This window comes from Chelonia mydas, chromosome 8, assembly GCF_015237465.2.
Source record: "Chelonia mydas isolate rCheMyd1 chromosome 8, rCheMyd1.pri.v2, whole genome shotgun sequence".
NCBI classification, from domain to species: domain Eukaryota; kingdom Metazoa; phylum Chordata; order Testudines; family Cheloniidae; genus Chelonia; species Chelonia mydas.
This window is the reverse complement of record NC_057854.1, coordinates 49,667,856-49,685,947: the sequence shown is the minus strand read 5'-3', so window position 1 is coordinate 49,685,947 and position 18,092 is coordinate 49,667,856. Positions and strand designations below refer to the sequence as shown.

The window sequence follows — 18,092 nt, the reverse complement described above, 5'->3', positions numbered from 1 at the left end:
AAAACAGCAAACAGAGGCATGGGAACAACCCAGAGATGGGAGGTCCCCTGGGGCTTAATTCTCAGAGATGCTGAGCCCCTACAGCTCCCATTGACCTCACAGGGAGCACATTGCCTGTGGCTCGCCGGCCACTTGTTAAACAACTCAAGCAGTGGGTGCTTCCACCGCTTCCCTTGGGAACCTCTTCCCCAGCCTGCTCCATCTTCATTGCTGTCCTACTGACATACCCCTTTGCTCACTGCTTAGAGTTACAGCCCCTTGAACCACCCTGGACAGCAGCACAGGCTGGAGATGGCTGAAAGGAACCAGGCAGGATTGACACACAAAGGGGAACTTCGGGGCCATAGCAGGTCGAGATCATACAGTATTTGACTAGAGGTGGGGGGTGCAAAGGCAGGGCTACCTGTACAAAGCGGCTTCCCGCACTCTACAGCATTCCCTCTCCTTGGGGTTTGTTTCTACCACACATCCAGTGAGGAACACTGTACTCTGCAAACAGACCCAATGAAATCAGTGGGACCAATTGTGGTGTAAATTGCAACTCCATCTAAGTGAGGGGGCAGAATCAGACCCTTTGCCTTTACACCTTGCCAGGACCAGACCTCCCATGCCTCAGTCATTGTGAAGCCAAGCTGGACATATCTAGCTTTTTAAAGTCCGGCTGCACGGCATGGTTGCCATCCACCAGCCCTTGTCCTCTCATTGTAACATCATAACCCTGTGATTTCTGCATCGTGACGTGGCTTCACAAGTGCCACACGTTATGCTGCAGCGTATTGCCATGCTAGATCGGGCCAGGACCCATCTAGCCCAGTGCCGTGTCTCTGAGAGTGGCCAGTGTCAGCTGCTTCAGAGGAACGATGCATTTCAATAGACTCTCCTACAAGCCAGGATGTTAATGTCCTACAATTGCAGACCCCATCCTGTCCACAGAAACCAGGTCAGGTAGCAACCTCTGGTGGCTGCTCATCCTGGGAGATGTGGGGATGCAACTTCCAGGATAACCAGGGTCTGAATTTGCGGTGACTTTCTGGGTGTGAGGGAGAACCAGGGGACACTGCGAGACATTTTCTTTTGCCTCATTCCTTGAGTGAAGGAGTCTCCTGATTCTCAGCCTTAATTCTTCACCCTGAAGAGGCAGGACACATGCTAGTGACCAGGATAGCGACTGCGCAGACGACAAGCGCGCTTTGCTCTTTGAAGAGATCTGGTGAGGTCACCTAGTGGCCACCCAGGTGACTGTTCCCCTCTGCCCCACCTTCTGGTGATCCACTCAGGGAGCTGTAGAGAGCCTCGTGATGCTGAATGTCTGGTGAGAGGAAATAGTTTCGATGAGGCAAGAGGCGCTTGTAACCAAGTGGGCTTTCAGAATATTGTGCTGTGTGAAATAGGAACAGGCGTCTTGATTGTATTGGACTAGCTTCAGAACAAGTTGGTTCAGAGCCTGACCGTAGTGAATTAAAACCAGTAAAAACTCTTCCCTCTCTAACCCGCTTCTGTCAGGCCTTGCTGATCACCAAGGAGTCAAATCAATCAGGAGCATCCAGTTCCCCACACCGTTTGAGAGCACGTCTGGCTGAACAGCTGAAGAGCCAGAGAGCAGGGGGGATGGGTGCTGGGCTGGATCCCCGGTTGTGCCATTTACCTGTTTGCTGTCATCCTGAACAGCTGGGTTTGCACAGTGAGCCGTGGCTTCATAAAACCGCCTGAAGTGCCGTCAAGTCCCAGCGCTCCAGCTGGTGTGGAGGGGAGGCAGGCGTGGGGTAGAGGGATTGGGCCAGGAGGGAAGTCTAGCAAGCCTGCAGGGTGCCGTTTGTTTTGGAAATTGCAGAATGAATGTCAGCGAACAATATGCATCCTGTTGTGTGATCTTCAGTCAGGGTCAGAGGAAGGGAAAAACATGTAGAAGTGGTAGCCTGCTGTGAGCTCCTCACCCTGCGGCTGCTATGCTGTGCTGGCAGAATCCCGGTGACGGGGAGGGGAGAAAAGTGTGTGTGTGGGGGGTGCTGGTGGGGAGGCCTCTAGCACTTCATTCTTTGCTTCAAGGAGTCTTTAAGGGGCTTCCGTGCTCGGGGAGAACTTTTGAAGTGTGCTCTCCGTTGCGATGAAGCCCTTTCTCCTTCTCAAAGTTACATTAGCCCAAGCGCTGCAGTGCACAGACTGCAAACTCGTGGGATGACTCAGGCCACAATTCTAGCTGAGCCCCACGTCATTCTTCCCCCGAGTCCTGTCCTGCAGCATCCCTGGTGCTGGGCTGCTACAGAGCTTGGCCAGTGCACCTCAGTCCTAGCCTGCAGGTTCCCCGCTATTCTAATCCCAGTGCTTTACACAGCTCTGTCAAGGCCGCTCCGTCCCAGCCTGCAACTCCCCACCCCCACTATTCCAGTCTTGGGCCCCTACGTGGCTCTGTCAATGCACCTCAGCCTTGACCCGTGGCCCCTTCTTCTCTTCCAATCCTGGACCTACCTCTGCCCAGCTCTGCCAATGCAGCTCAGTCCTGGCCTGCACCCCCTCCCCACTGTTCCGGTCCAAATGGGTGGCATCCAACTGAGTCTTTTGTTGAAAATTGGCAGCAAGTGATGCACAGATGGGAGCTGCAAACAGGTTTGTTATTGTAAGCTTAATGCTGCCTTCTTGCAATACAGCCAGTGGAGGTGAGAACATCAGGCGTGGATTTCAGATGCTGTTTCCTGACTATATGCTAACAACTGAGCAAAAGCTTGTTTTAGTCCCAGTATCCAGAACCTGGTTAATCTCTGTCATTCTGTCATGCCAGTGCCCAGCAGGTCTCAGCCCTATGAAGGATGGCACTGGCTGCTATGACCGCCACGTTGGTGTGGACTGTTCGGATGGGTTCAATGGTGGCTGCGAGCAGCTGTGTCTCCAGCAGATGGTGCCTCTGCTGGAAGATCCCGCTCTGTACAATATCCTCATGTTCTGCGGGTGAGTGACCCAGCCCATTCCATCCTCATCTAGGAGACAGGTGGGCAGCGATATGGGGGAACCTTACATGTCCATATTAGCACCCAGGGCAGGAAAGGAACGTAGTGCATGGTGTCTTGAGCTGGGTCAGGGATAGCCATGCAATGCAGCCCCTTGGGCACCCAGCATTTCTAGTGTTGCCCTGCACACATGTATGTATGTCCATGCACATGCAGGTGGGGCAGGTCTTACCTCTTACACAGACAGCTGCACAACACGAGGAAGAGATCCCGCATTGTGGAGATGCACCAGAGCTCCCTGCCTCCTCCTTCCCAGACGGGCAGGTATGTTAGTGAGAGAAACCGCCCCGGCCTTCCTCAGGGCGCTGTGTATTCCTTTGTCAGGAGGGCAGCCAGGTGCGAGTTTGAGTGTACACCATCAGCTATGAAATCAGAACAGTATTTCCCCTTGGGATTGTCTGCACTGTAACCTCTTCGTAAGCGAACGGAACGGCTCTGTGTTTGCTCGGGAGGCAGATCTGCCCAGTGCTTGGGAACAAACGGAGCGCAGGCTGAGTACTGGGAATAATTTCCTGACAGTCTGAGCTATCGGGTCATGGACTGGTCTGTCAAGGGGAACAGTGGAAGCGCAATCACCTGAGCCATTTAGAACCGGACCGAACAAGGCACTGGAGTGAACAGTCTTCCATTCATGTCTTGAAGATGATCAGGCGACTATATCTGTTTTGGGAGCCGTCCGCCACTAGTGGTTATAACTCAGTAGCTCCTATGCTTCACTTGGGTTGTTCCAGTTGGCCTTAGAGAGGGGCCTTCTTTCCTTGCATTGAGGTCCGTCCCCTCCTCCACCACTGGATGTATTGGCTCAGTCCCCTAGTGTAATGGCTTGTGCCGGGTTTCCCCCCGTGGCAGGTGCATTGAGGATTACAAACTTGGAGTGGATGGGCGGTCGTGCCAGCTGATCTCGGAGTCCTGTCCAAAGGGAGGTGACTGCGGGGAGAGCCGGGAGCTGCCCATGAATCAGACTCTGTTTGGGGAAATATTCTACGGGTACAACAACCACTCCAGGGAGGTGGCAGCTGGACAGGTGCTGAAAGGGACCTTCAGGTGAATACCGTGTCCTCTCCTTCCATGAAGCAGGCACTATCACTGTTCTCGTCTGGAACCTGTCACACCCCTAGGAAGTCACGGTCTGTAACACGGTCCCGGGTCCATAGCCTCTTGTTTCTGTACAGGAAAGGGTTTTCCCAAGGAAATGGGGGATACAGGAAAAGGAGTTAACTGTGGGCTGGTGAGTTTGCTTTGCTGTTCATCTTTGCTGTTTACAGTTGCTGCTTTAAATGCAGCCCAGATTGGGTGCAGTTGAAAGTCCATCCTATCTGATGGCTCTTCTGGGTTGTAGTGAGTTGTTGGCCACAATCCAGTTCTTAATGGCCAAGGCCCAGGTCCTCGGAGGTCTTTAGGCACCTAATAGCTGCTACCTTTGAGGCCAAGGTCACAAACCCACCAGCCAGTGTTTTGCAGGAAGCTAGGATTTAAATAGACCCAGGAGACTGAACAGTACGTTAAGCGCAGGTGCATTGACAGTGCAGTGTGTGGTGGGGAGGTTGAGCTTCCACTGATCATGGAACGCTTGTTCTCTTTCTGATAGCAGACGGCCCTTTAATGCAGCAGACAAAAGCATAATGTGAGCCAGTGGCTGGAACCTGAAGCTAGACAAATTCAGGGTGGATAAGGTGCAGGTTTTTAACTACAGGAGGTGGTGGATTCTGTCACTTCAGGTCTTTAATCAAGATGTGTGTCTTGGTAAAAGAGAAGCTCTAACTGTGCCAGAAGTTCAGGGTTTGATGTGGGGATCACTGAAACGCTGTGGTCTGTGCTGTGTGGGAGAGCAGGCTAGATGAGCACAAATGTCCCCCCGGCCTTAAAACCTGTGTCTGTATCGCTAGACCTCGTTCTCCAGGGCTGCTGATCCAGTCACTTTAATTACAGACACGAACACAAGTGTAACTCTCTCGAATTTGCAGGCAGAACAACTTTGCCCGGGGCTTGGAGCAGCAGCTTCCAGATGGCCTGGTGGTGGCCACTGTCCCGCTGGAGAACCAGTGCCAGGAGCAGATCTCTGAGCCCACACCTGACCCAGGCTTTCTGACTGGTGAGTGATTCCAGCCACGCTCTGGCTCCTCTTCTCCCAGGCTCCGTTTGTGGAAGGCTGGAGAGAGTTCTTAACACATGGAAAATGGGGCAGAGGGAGGGAACCTTTCACTGCCCGGCTTCAGCAAAGAAAGGCCTCCCTGGCCCGTCAAAAAGTCAGACAAGGCCCAAGCCTGGGAGACCTCAGATGCCGTGGCTGCTCCTACTCACCTGTGGGCGCCCTTGGCACATGCCCTTTCCCTCCCCTACCTTCTAGGGGATCACCGCATGGTCAGTGGCTGACTAGCCAAAGGTACCGTCCAGCTGCCTAGCATGGCAGGATAGCTTGCTGAGTGCTAGGAGGCACTCATTGTTAGCCATTGTTCATATTGAAGCGCCACCTACTGTCCCAGTCAGGATCAGGGCCCTCAACAGACACATTGCCCCAAAGAGCTTACAGTGCAAATAGACACTGGGAAAGCTACAGCACAAAGAGGTAAAGTGACTTCTCTCAGGCTGCCCAAGAGCTCAGTGGCCGAACCAGGACTAGAATCCAGGTCTTTTGAGTTCCAGTCCACTTCCCCAAGGTAAGTCCCGTAGATCTCCAACACTGAGTCAGGCCTCGTTCTGTCTGACCTGTGTACACAATAATAAAGACCCCACAGGTCAAATGCTGCCCTCACTTATGCTATTGACCTCAAACTGCACTTCCCTTTTCAGCCCTGCTGGCTCTGAGGTGATTACACAGGTGTAACCAAGCCCACGCTGTTACACAAGCAGTTTTGTAATTGGAACTTAGTTAACAATTCTGTTGATGAGGCACAAGCTGGAAAATAATCCAATTCGTTCTCCAGAGCTGGGCTGGCTCTTCACAGCTGACAGAGGTAAAAAGCAGTAAAACCTTGTATTTTTCACTGAAGTCAGCAGATCCCGGCATCATTCTGAATACACACGGGGGGGACAGAGGTGCTGAGTAAGAAGGGGCCAGTTTTGCATAACCACTTTTCAGAGGAGAGCCACACATTCAAGTCGTCAGTAACAGCGAGCACTGAAGTAAGAGGAATTTCAAGGCCCAGGAATGTCTCCTTTTCCCCAGCTTCATTTATTAGCATTTGGAAAATGCGGCTTTACTCTCCTTGCACAATCCAGCTGTTTAGAGCCTTTGAAGAACCCTTGACATGGGATAGTTTGTTCCTTGGTTTGCCTGTTCACTACCCTCTTGGTGCTATTATCTCATATTGCATAAGCACTAAATGGAGCGAGGTTGCTAACCAAGTGGGTGGTAGGACATAGTGTATCCTTTTTGTGTAGTGTAATGGATTGACTGGTCCATCTGTCATCAGTCCCCTAGGCTGGTTGGACCCATGGAATGTAGAGTGACTCTATCGTCCACTACTGGCCTTGGCCTATAAAGAATAAACCCTGATAGCTAAGGGCAATTCTTCTTTAGTTGGAAGGGTGGAGGCCCGTCTTTTCGGAGCAGAATGTCTTGTCCCAGGCACATGGTGGTTAACTAATGACCAGTCTTGTGTGTAAAATTGGCAGCTCTGGTTTTGTGACGTTAGTCACCAGAATTGATGGTCAAATGAAGTGCTGCGTACTGTCATGTGACCCATACGTTGCTGGAGATTTAAAGCGGACTATCACTGTTTCGAAACTACCAGAAAACGCAAAATGCTGAGTAAGGGTGTTCAGGAAGCACGTCATTTATAAGAAATCCGTAGCCAGTGCTCAGCTGGTGGGCGCTTTCTCACTCCTGACCCACAGCACTACCTGCTATTTCAGCCCTGAACTGCATACAGAGCCCTGCCACGTCATCTGAACCGTTTTTGTTTTTCCAGCTCTGGGCTCCCTCCTCAGTTCTGACCTCCCATACCCCATGTTATCCCAGTTGGTGCTGTCTAATGGGTCAACCCTGCTAGTTATGTCACTTGGTCATATGGTTTTAATATATTTGAGTGGGTGCAGACGTCCATTAGGTGCTAGCTGGAGGCCCACCAAACATATCCCGGCAGCAGCACCTCAAATCCAGAGGTAATTGTGCATTTGTTCCCTGTCACTACTCACCCTGGGAATTAGCTCTTCTCCAGTTTTGGATGGGGCACCACTGAACATGCTGCCCACGCTCTGAGGGAACATGCATGAGTCCCACCAGGAGCACGCCAAGGAATTTGGAAGGAGCTGGTGGATTGAAATCCAGAGATAGGAATCTCACTGTAACTCTGGGAGGTAAGAGCTATGGCTGGAGTTTTCCAGGGCACCTAAGGAAGTTAGCTGCCTCATTTGAATGAGGTTTGGGTGCCTGCGTTTCCTTTGAGAAGCCCAGCCCAGACGCAAATCGGAAAGAGCCAGTTGGAAGGCAGAACATCTTTTAACTCGATTTAAATGGGCAGGAGTTGATATGAAGGCTCTGTTCATGTTTCCACATTTGTTTACTGGTGCCTGTTAACTGAGACTATAGAACAGGCAGCAGGAATGGAATTGTTTCACTGGCGGATGAGCGTTCTTGAGCCTACGGCTCAAAAATGGAGTCTCTTGGCTGTACCAAAGAGTCTGCATCTCAGCAGCAGGGGCTGTGCTTGGCAGCACCATCTGAAAGCTGGAGATCTTCTCGAAGAAAAAGAATTCCTTCTTGATCCACTCAGACAACTGCTCACCCTGGACAGCTAGAGTCAGCAACCCTCACTGGAGCACATGCGTAATTGCAGACGTTACTGTTGGTTCTAACATTCTCCAGCTCCTTTTTTTTTTTTTTTTAAGGTCAGCCACGCTAGTTGACTCTGCTGCCCCCAGGAAATCATAATTTTTATGGCATAAGTGGCACCCCCTCCCTTAGCCCCCATGATCCTGTTATTCCCTGCTGTCTATGGCCGGGGTGCTGATTGTCCCGTGGCCGTGCTTCCTGCTGAATTGATTCCACCGCTGCTGCCCCGTTCCTAGCACTGGACATTATGAAACACAGTCAAGAAACGCCGAGTGAGTTTTGCTTTTGCCACCCGAGCCGGGAGTTAAAAAGCCCGGCCATTTTCCTTTCCCGTATTTTACAGCTTGCCTTCTCAATAGAGGAGTGCAGCCACCTCAATTAATAATACATAGGAACTGAACGTTTTATAAACTTACCCCTCATGTAAAAGGGTTGCTGTGAGCTTTCCCTGCCCTGTTTGGATGTGGAGGGGTCAGGGGCTAATGTAGAGGAGAGACAGGTGGGTAATGTCCAGGTGATACTTATCCTCTGTGTGGAGAAATTAATCTAGCAGAGGTGTGAGGCTTGATTTTCAAAGGTGCTGAGCACCCCCAAACGCCATTGTCTTTCCTAGTAGCCTCTGGGGTTCAGCACTTTGACAAGTCGAGAGAAGGGGTCACTGCCCCCGCAGCCAGTGCCTCCCTCCTCTTTCCCCCCGCACCTGGTACTTGCAGCCTACAGGGTCTCACTGGCTTTCTTATTGTCTGTGTCCATTCCTCCTGGCATGGAATATAGTGGCAATCACCCCGCGAGGGGGATTAAAGGCAGCGCATACGGCAATGCCCAGTGTGCTGCATTTGGAGGATGGCTCATTAAAAAAGTCTAATTAGTGGAGTAATGAACATACCGGGACATGCCTTTGGGACCGGCCTTCCATGAAAAACCCACAAAAGGCCTTATCTTCAGAAGCCGAGCTGGGGATGGAGCGAGGAAACAAACCCAAACATGTTCCTTTAAAGTTGTATTTTTAATTGCTGACCCTCAAATCATCTTTTAGCATAATTAGACTCTTACCTCACCCAGTTGTTTCCTCCAGTGCAGTCCCAGCTCATTCTGTCACCCAAAGCAAGATTTAATTGGGCAGAACTGTCCCTTTACAGCAGATCAGGCAGCGGAAGCCAGACGCTACCTAGGGCATTAGCTTTGAGCCGGGTTTGCAAAGCCCAGGAAGTGAGTAGCCCCTCACAGGAAACACTGATAATGATAATGACTTGCAGTTACAAAGCTTATAGGTGACTAGAAAATAGGAATGGTGTCATGGTTAAAATGGGGCCTTGGGAGTGATACATTTCACTTAATTCAGTCTCCCCCTACCTCCACTCCAAATCTGTAAAATAGAATAATAGAATATCAGAGTTGGAAGGGATCTCAGGAGGTCATCTAATCCAACCCCCTGCTCAAAGCAGGACCAATCCCCAATTTTTGCCTCAGATCCCTAAATGGCCCCCTCAAGGATTGGAATAGAGAACATAGTCCTTTCCCTGTGAGCTCCTCAGGGCAGGCAATGTCTCTTACAATATATTTACGGAGCACTTAAGTCAATGAGGCTCTGATCTCAGTTGGGGGTGCTAGGTCCTACTAGGTCCTACTAGGATTCCAAACCACTTCCCAAACTCTGGGCCAAACCCTGGGATCTGAACTCCCAGCCATTGCCTTGCTTGTTCTGTTGTGCAAGAAAAATGAGAGTTCCTTTGCAGCTGGACACTTTAGCCTGTATCAAAGCCTTCAAAAGAAAATCCGTCCTGTCCCTTTGGTGCAGTCAGCTAAGCAGTCCGCACTGGAGGCTGAGACCATTTCACACATTCATTTGTCAGTACTTGTCACAACATCTCTGAGCTTTCAAAGAGCAGGCGCCGATCAGAATACAGGGGTGTGAGCCACTCCGTTTTAAAATGCAAGAGATCATAGCAACAGCCGCACCACATCAGACCTGTGATCCATTCAGCCCAGTATCCCACCTCCACCAGCAGCTAGCACCAGATGCTTCAGAGGAAGGTGCAATCAACTTGAGAGGATACAAATCTGGAGTAACCTGCTCCTAAGGGAAATGTATTGCTTGGCTTGTGCTAAGGGAAGCAGTGTGGCCTAGAGGATAGAGCACTGGATTGGGACTCGGGTTCTATTACTGCCTCTGCTACTGCCTTGTAGGTGGCCTTAGGCAAGTCCTGTCCCTTCCCTGTGGCTCAGCTTCGTAGTAATTATGTAAAGTGCAGATAATGGATTGGCCTGCCTTTGGAAAGCACTTTGAGATCAGTGGCTGAAGTGCGAGCTAAGAGCCAGGGATGAGGAAGATTAGTATTTAAGCCCCGCTGACTTCAGTGAAAGCAGAGTTAGGCCCACACAGAACTCTTCTGGACATCCCAGCCTTCCTCCCTAAGACACAGCATCCCCATTTCTCCTCTGTGCGCTGTGGATGGTCTCGCACACCCTCCCGGTGTGTGGAAGACTGCCTGTTGGGTAGCTCGCCACTCCCCGGCACTGAGGGGGTCTCTCTCCCGTCTCCCTCAGGGATGGTGAATTTCAGCGAGGTGTCTGGATACCCGTTGCTGCAGCACTGGAAGGTGCGTTCCGTCATGTACCACGTCCGGCTCAACCAGCTGGCCATCTCCCAGTGTAAGTACCGCTGGGCTGCAAACTGGGATGGGGAGGTTAGTGGTAGAATAGCCTTTGGGTTGAGAGAGGTTTTGATCCTATTCTCCTTGAAAACCAAAGGCTGGATTGTCACAACTATTACTTGGCCATGTACGGCCATAAGAGGGAGTAAGGCCCTGCTGCGGTGGGGTTTGTTGGGAGCTCTGGCTCCACTCCTTCTCATATTCACTAGTGCCTTCTACTTCTCATTGCTTACTGTGTCCATTCCTCTGCAGCTTTCAGCAACGCCCTCCATTCTCTGGATGGAGCCACCTCCCGAGGCGATTTCGTGGCCCTGCTAGACCAGTTTGGCAACCACTATATCCAGGAGGCAGTCTATGGCTTTGAGGAATCCTGCTCCATCTGGTATCCCGATAAGCAGGTCCAACGGCAGCTCTGGCTGGAGTACGAAGACATAAGCAAAGGTAGGAGGCCTAGCCAGTGATCAAGAACATACACGCATCCTTCCAGAGAGCATATGGGCAGATCCCAGCTGTGTGGAGTCAAGGTAAGGGAGCCCTTTTCCAGGCCAGGTGTGCCTGACTGCACCAAAGGAGTGTGTTCTCACCTTTATACTGGCTGTTCTCTATCCCCCTGTGATACAGGAGGCCAGGGAGCAGTGGGAGAGTGCTAGAGGGGAAATATATAAACTCAAGGCTAATTCAGGTGTGGTTCCCTGAAGACTAGGGAAGGTGGCTGCAGGTTAATTGGAGCACCTGCAGTAAGTCAAGGCCCTGTTAGGAACCTAATTAAACTCCCTGCTTCAGGCAGACAGAGGGGGAGGAGGAAGGAGTGAGGACTGGAGCTTGGAGGTGTGTTGAGAGATTTGGAAGACCTGAGTACTGAAGTAAGGGAGACTCCCTTCCCCGCAGCATCTAAGGACCGAGGGTAACCCCACCTAAGGGGGACGAGGGTAAGAAACCCGCAGGGGTTGAGAGGGGCTGGGACTCAAAGCAAGGAGCAAACCCAAACCCCTCCCCCGCTTCCCTCCTATACCACCTTCCCGGGCTAGTAGTGGGGCCCTTGGCACCCAAGAGCAGGGGCAAAGGGTGGCATCTTAGCTCCCCGCCAAGAAAAGCGCAGGACCCACCAGACTAACATTGGCCATCTTGCCTCCCCCCCGCTCCCCCCAGTGTAGACTCCTACAGCCAGTCATGTGCTGGTGTTGTGATATGAACAAACTGCTCAAGCTAAGGCACCAACTCATTTTGTTTGTTGTTTAGCCCTGATACAGCACCCACTGAAGTCAGTGGAAAGACTCCTGCTGGCTTCAGTAGGGACTGAATGAGGTCATTAGGGACAATAAAAAGCCAAGCGCCCAGAGAGATGAAAGGCTAATGCATTCATGCCACCAAGCCTTCCTGCCTCATTCTACTCTTAGCTCTTATATGTCTTTAGTCTTTTTTTCTCTTCCACATCGGCACTCTTCCACCTGGGTCTTGAGTATGGAGTTTTCTCCTCTCCAGTGTTTTTCTTCCCCCAGAACCTTAGCTTTCTTTTACTTCTATACCCAATTCATAGAATCATAGAATCTCAGGGTTGGAAGGGACCTCAGGAGGTCATCTAGTCCAACCCCTTGCTCAAAGTAGGACCAATCCCCAATTTTTGCCCCGATCCCTAAATGGCCCCCTCAAGGATTAAACTCACAACTCTGGGTTTAGCAGGCCAATGCTCAAACCACTAGTTCTTAAAAAAGGTTCCAGAGGTGATCCCAGGGATTACAGGCCGGTAAGCCTAACTTCAGTACCAGGCAAATTGGTTGAAACTGTAGTAAAGAACAGAATTATCAGACACACAGATGAACACGATATGTTGGGGAAGAGTCAATTTGGTTTTTGTAAAGGGAAGTCATGCCTCACCAATCTGTTAGAATTCTTGGAGGGGGTCAACAAACACATGGACAAGGGTGATCCAGTGGATATAGTGTATTTACAAAAAGAAAAGGAGTACTTGTGGCACCTGAGAGACTAACCAATTTATTTGAGCATAAGCTTTCGTGAGCTACAGCTCACAGGTGCATCCGATGAAGTGAGCTGTAGCTCACGAAAGCTTATGCTCAAATTGGTTAGTCTATATGGTGCCACAAGTACTCCTTTTCTTTTTGCAAATACAGACTAACACGGCTGTTACTCTGAAACCTGTCATAGTGTATTTAGACTTTCAGAAAGCCTTTGATAAGGTCCCTCACCAAAGGCTCTTAAGCAAAGTAAGCAGACATGGGATAAGAGGGAAGGTCCCTCATGGATCAGTAACTGACGAAAAGACAGGAAACAAAGGGTAGGAATATATGGTCAGTTTTCAGAATGGAGAGAGGTACATAGTAGTGTCCCCCAGGGGTCTGTACTGGGACCAGTGCTGTTCAATATCTTCATAAATGATCTTGAAAAAGGGGTAAACAGTGAGGTGGCAAAATTTGCAGATGATACAAAACTACTCAGATAGTTAAGTCCAAAGACTGCGAAGAGCTACAAAGGGATCTCTCAAAGCTGGGTGACTGGGCTACAAAATGGCAGATGAAATTCAGTGTTGATAAACACAAAGTAATGCACATTGGAAAACATAATTCCAACTACACGTACAAAATGATGGGGTCTAAATTAGCTGTTACCACCCAAAAAAAAGATCTTGGAGTCACTGTGGATAGTTCTCTGAAAACATCTGCTCAATGTGCAGCAGCAGTCAAAAAAGTGAACAGAATGTTAGGAACCATTAGAAAAGGAATAAATAACAAGACAGAAAATATCATATTGCCTTATTTATATAAATCCCTGGTATGCCCACATCTTGAATACTGTGTGCAGATCTGGATACCCCATCTCAAAAAAGATATATTGGAACTGGAAAAGGTACAGAGAAGGGCATAGCTTCCATATGAGTAGAGATTAAAAAGACTGGACTTTTCATCTTGGAAAAGAGATGACTAAGGGGGGAATATGATAGAAGTCTATGAAATGTTGACTGGTGTGGAGAAGGTGAATAGGAATGTTATTTACTCCTCCACCTAAAACAAGAACTAGGAGTCACCCAATGAAATTAATAGGCAGCAGGTTTAAAGCAAACAAAAGGAAGTATTTCTTCACACAATGCACAGTCAATCCTTGGAACTGTTTGTCAGGGGATGTTTTGAATGCCAAAGCTATAACAGGGTTCAAAAAGGAATGAGATAAGTTCATGGAGGATAGGTCCAACAATGGCTATTAGCCAGGATGGGCAGCGATGGTGTTCCTACCTTCTGTTTGCCAGAAGCTGGAAGTGGACAACATGGGATTGATCACTTGATGATTGCCTGTTCTGTTCATTCCCTCTGAAGCACCTGGCATTGGCCACTGGTGGAAGACAGGATACTGGAGTTGATGGACCAATGGTCCGACCCAGTATGGCCATTCTTATGTCCCATTCAGGTGAATGTTACAGGTTATGGGAGTGCCATTTACAGCCAGCGGGAATCTGCCTGACCTGTACTGTAAGGAACAACAATGCACTTGCAAGAAGTAAACTAGACAATCTAACAGATTGTTTTCATCTCTGAGTTTGGAGATTCAAATTCCTGGCACTAAAATAAATAATGGGACTTGCTCCGTCGTGGCATGATGGTAACTCGGCTTCTGTGCATGGGTCTGATTTGGGAAATTCACCTTTCTCTGACTCTGGATGGATCACTTGGATTCATACGGCTATTGAAGTAAGGGTTTGCCCAAAGCCACCCTCTTTAGTATTAAATCCACTGTAGTTCAGCGGCAGGATCTCTCCGAGCACAGCAACTTTTCTTTTCTCTATTTCCTTCCCCCGCCCCCACCTCCGGTCTGGGCCATTTCACAGTGGTCTCTTCCTTTCTGCCAGTCTCACAGTCTTTTCCTTTCTTCCCCTGCAGTATCTCCTTTCAGCTTCACTCCTGCTCCAACACCTGCCACTTTCTCCTCTTAGCTTTTAGTTGGTGAATGTCCAGAGCTGATATTGATTGAAAAATTGCAAGAGACAAACCATTCTCTGTGGCTGCTGCTTTCTCCCCGTGCCTGCAAAGCTGTCCCAAAGTGGTCCATTTCCAGGACAATGGGGAAGCTAAGAAGTGGCCTTTCTCCTTTTTGGTTTAACAGGCTCGTTTTCTTTGCAGATGTTTGTGAGTGAGGTTAGCACTGTCCTATTTCTCGGCAAAGTGTTTAAACAGTAAGTTCTCTCAAGCGTAGAAGATGGAGTCAAACTGACTTATTAACTGAGGCGCTGGTTCTTTTCTGACCTCCCCTTGTAATGATTGTCAATTACACGCATCACACAGGGGGTGAAGTTCCAGGGAAGTGGCCTCTGGAGTGAATGTGCAGTCTGTGCTGATGGAGTCCAAAGGTTCCTCATCAGACTGAGCCCTCGGCTCTGTGCCTTGAGCAAACGCTGACTTTGAACAACTCAGTCCTGAGTAACTCTTCCTACTTCTTCTTCCTTTTCTGATGCTGCTTCCTGCCCAGATCAGCGGTACTGTAGAGGTATGAGAGAGAAATTAAGTACATAATCCCTAGGGATAAGTAATAGTATCAACACAGTAGAACCTCGATTTCACGAGCACCAATCTTACAAACAACCAGTTACACAAACCATTTTTTCTTGGCCGGGGAAAAACGAATCACACGAGATGAAGAACAAGTCTCCCTCTCTCCACATTCCAGTGCCTTCAGTGCATTGGAAATCACTTTGCAGTGGTGTAAAGGACATGAAGATAGCGATACTGTGCACCCATCCTGCAACTTAGGCACTGGATCTACCGTCCTTTTGAGATGCTTATTGTTACGATCTTTTCAGTTTTACGAACTCCTCAATCCCAGGTTAGTTTGTAAAATAGGGGTTCTACTGTAACTAGAACTGCTTTCATATGATCTCCAGCTACAGCAAAAACAAAGCCCTGAACAATGAACATCCTTCGCCTAACTGCTATTGGTGATCTAAAGATCCCCCTATCACCTTAAGTGGTTGTCCTATAGGAACTCCTGTATCCTGAGTTGTCGATGATGCATGATTCCATGCTATACCCCATGGGCTAATGTAAATGGGCATGACCCCACTGACATCAGTGGAGCTGTGCTGATTTACACCAGCAGAGGATCTGACCCACTGCTGACCTCAGCCTCCGGGCCCCTGGGACGCTACCATGTAATATCAACCCCTGGCAGCTCAGTGCCATAGCACTGCAACATCTCTTGCCGGTACAACCTCGCCGGCTGAAGCCGAAGGATGCAGGAGCATCTCCTCCAATTCAAGATGGGGGGGATTGGTTTAATCCTTATGTCTCGTAGGGCCATGTTCTGCTCTCTGTTGTCTTCAAGGGGCTTACTCAGGCTTGTTGCTGGTGTGGCCCAGCGCACAGTTTGGCCACAGTGTTGTTTTCCAGTGTCGGGTGGTTGCCAGCTGGAGGGCAGAGAAGTGACACGTCAATCCTACCTTTTCATGTCCGAGAAAATGACTCTCCCTTGCCGAGTGCTTCCTGCGGAGTGGGCATTCCAAAGGCTCCACCTAAGAGACATCAATGCGTTTTCCTTTGAAGTGGGAAGGATCTGTCAGCCTCTCTGTTCAAAGCAAACGACAATGAGACAGGCTGGCAGACCAAAGTTCCCTTTCTCATGCCAGCCAGGTGGGTTTTAATGGGTCCCTCTTTCATCGGAAGCACCTCCCACGTCCTCTGCCAGTTACATGAAAGAATAATCCAGGCTATAGTAAAGCAGGGAAAATCCATTCTGTCCATGTGGGAGAAAAAAGGGGACACCTCAGTAGATGCCAGGAGAAGTCCTGGAAACTCAAGGACTACCCACCTATTCCCCTTCTCCTGCTGCGTGCCCTGCTGTTTCACAGAGAAAGCCACTGCCATGTCAGTCCATCCGGCTCTGGGAAACCAAATGGTCAGGAGAGGTGCCTGGGGATTTGAATATCACCAGCTTTACTAAATCCTGAACACGTGGCTGCATAGCCACTCCTGGCCATGCTGGTGTGACAGCCGCTGTCTTGGTCAGCACATCAGGGACCAACCTGGAGACTTTCAGAGCAAAATACGTGAGCTGCTATAGCTTGAGCTACAGAACCAAGTCTACCTAGCGGGGCCTGTAACCAACTTGTGTCCTTTGTGGATCGATATTGATGGGGACCAGGGACACTCACCAGTGGGTTACACTGGCCAGGGAAATGTTTCTCTCTCCATCTGGAGCCCGTGGACTCGTGGCGAAATGCAATACATGCAGTTAACCTGCAGCAGTTAGAACTTTGCATTGGTGGTTTGCATTCCAAGATAACATGTCTCAGCTGTTTCTCAGCTCTCATTTAAATCAATGGGAATGAGGCACCTAGATACTTTGGAGGAGCTTGGCTTACATCTTCTAGCTAGAAGTTATATCTGATCCATTAACCTCTTATGTGGACCAAGCGCTAGAGGGGGACAAAGACCCACACTCTCCTACTGCAGAACCTGCACGCTGCACGTGCAAATGTTTGAGCAATTACACTAGAGTCCCTGGTTCTTTTGGGCCGGGCACGCAAGGACCCAGATTGCACTTCTTGCCAATGCAGGGTGATGGTAGGTGGAGTAGGAGTCCTCACACCTTTCCCGCAGAGAGAGGCACAACCTGGCTGATAGTTTTTACACTACTACAGACTTACCTGACTCTGCCTTGGATTGTCTCGTGTCCCTTTTTATTTTGCCCAGAAAGTTCATTGCAAAGTATATGAGAGCTCTGAGGCTGTTTACAAAGAGCTGATTGGATCTATGTACATATGCGGTCCATTTGCAGTGACTGCTAAGTAGTAAGAGACCTGCCAGTATTCATTGTGAGGCCTGCTGCAAAATAGTTTTGGCCTAGTCTGGAAAAGAAAGGTGTGGAATCATTCTAAAGATCCATAGGCTTGCAAGCCACCTGCTTATGTTTGTAGGGAGTGAGAAAACATACTCCAGATGCAGCAAAATACTGATTTGAGATCCTGTCCCAACCCACCCAGAGATGGAGCATTCCTGGGTCATCGTATGCATCCCACCCTCCCCATTTGTACCGATCACCTCGCCTATGACAGCTAGTCTCTAATGGCTGGAGAGATGCGTTTTGAAATAGTTTGTGGGCCTTTCGAAACAATACTGAAACTTCCCCTGTGATAGCTGGAGGTTGTGGTTGTTTAAAAAAAAACACTTAAATTCTTGCGATCCAGAGCATATGTTCTCTTATGTTCTCTTGTTATCTTTTAATTGGTTTCTGTTATAAATTTAATACCAAGTGTTCATGCCAGTGGCGGAGGCTGCTGCCGCTGTTGGAGCTGGGGAAGGCGCATAGCAGCCTCAGCACTCTGTGTGTGAAGTCAGAGCCTCAATTTCCCACCCACCTTCCTGGCTGCTTCCCCACCAGGCAGCTCCTATGCCGCGGATCTCCCGATTGCTTCTCGTGGTCTTTGTTTGGTTCGTGGTTGTTGTCCCAGGTACTCCGAGATAAGAGGAACAGAGGTGCCAGGAAGAGCCTTAGGGGCGCAGTTAGGGCTCAGTTCCACCTAGGGATCATTGAGCGGAAATGTGGTGTCCTGTGGAAAGGACTTCACCTCTAGGGCATAGAGGCTTGCACGGGTCTTTGCTGCAGGGTGAGGTGAATATAGGCTGGAGAGGGGCCTAAGAGTTTCCTGGGCCAAGTGAAAGG

At 49.6% G+C, this 18,092-nt stretch overlaps 1 protein-coding gene across 4 annotated transcripts in view; it reads left to right on the top strand.

Moving 5' to 3' along the window:
- ASTN1 (astrotactin 1) overlaps nucleotides 1-18,092 on the top strand; it is a 188,125-nt gene that overhangs the window by 138,664 nt on the left and 31,369 nt on the right. For all 4 annotated transcript variants that reach the window (XM_043520869.1, XM_037907690.2, XM_043520870.1 and 1 more), the window contains exons 12-16: nucleotides 2,777-2,943; nucleotides 3,852-4,046; nucleotides 4,967-5,094; nucleotides 10,324-10,428; nucleotides 10,683-10,871. In XM_043520869.1, coding sequence (XP_043376804.1) covers nucleotides 2,777-2,943; nucleotides 3,852-4,046; nucleotides 4,967-5,094; nucleotides 10,324-10,428; nucleotides 10,683-10,871 — 784 coding nt within the window. The remainder of the gene's footprint in view (nucleotides 1-2,776; nucleotides 2,944-3,851; nucleotides 4,047-4,966; nucleotides 5,095-10,323; nucleotides 10,429-10,682; nucleotides 10,872-18,092) is intronic.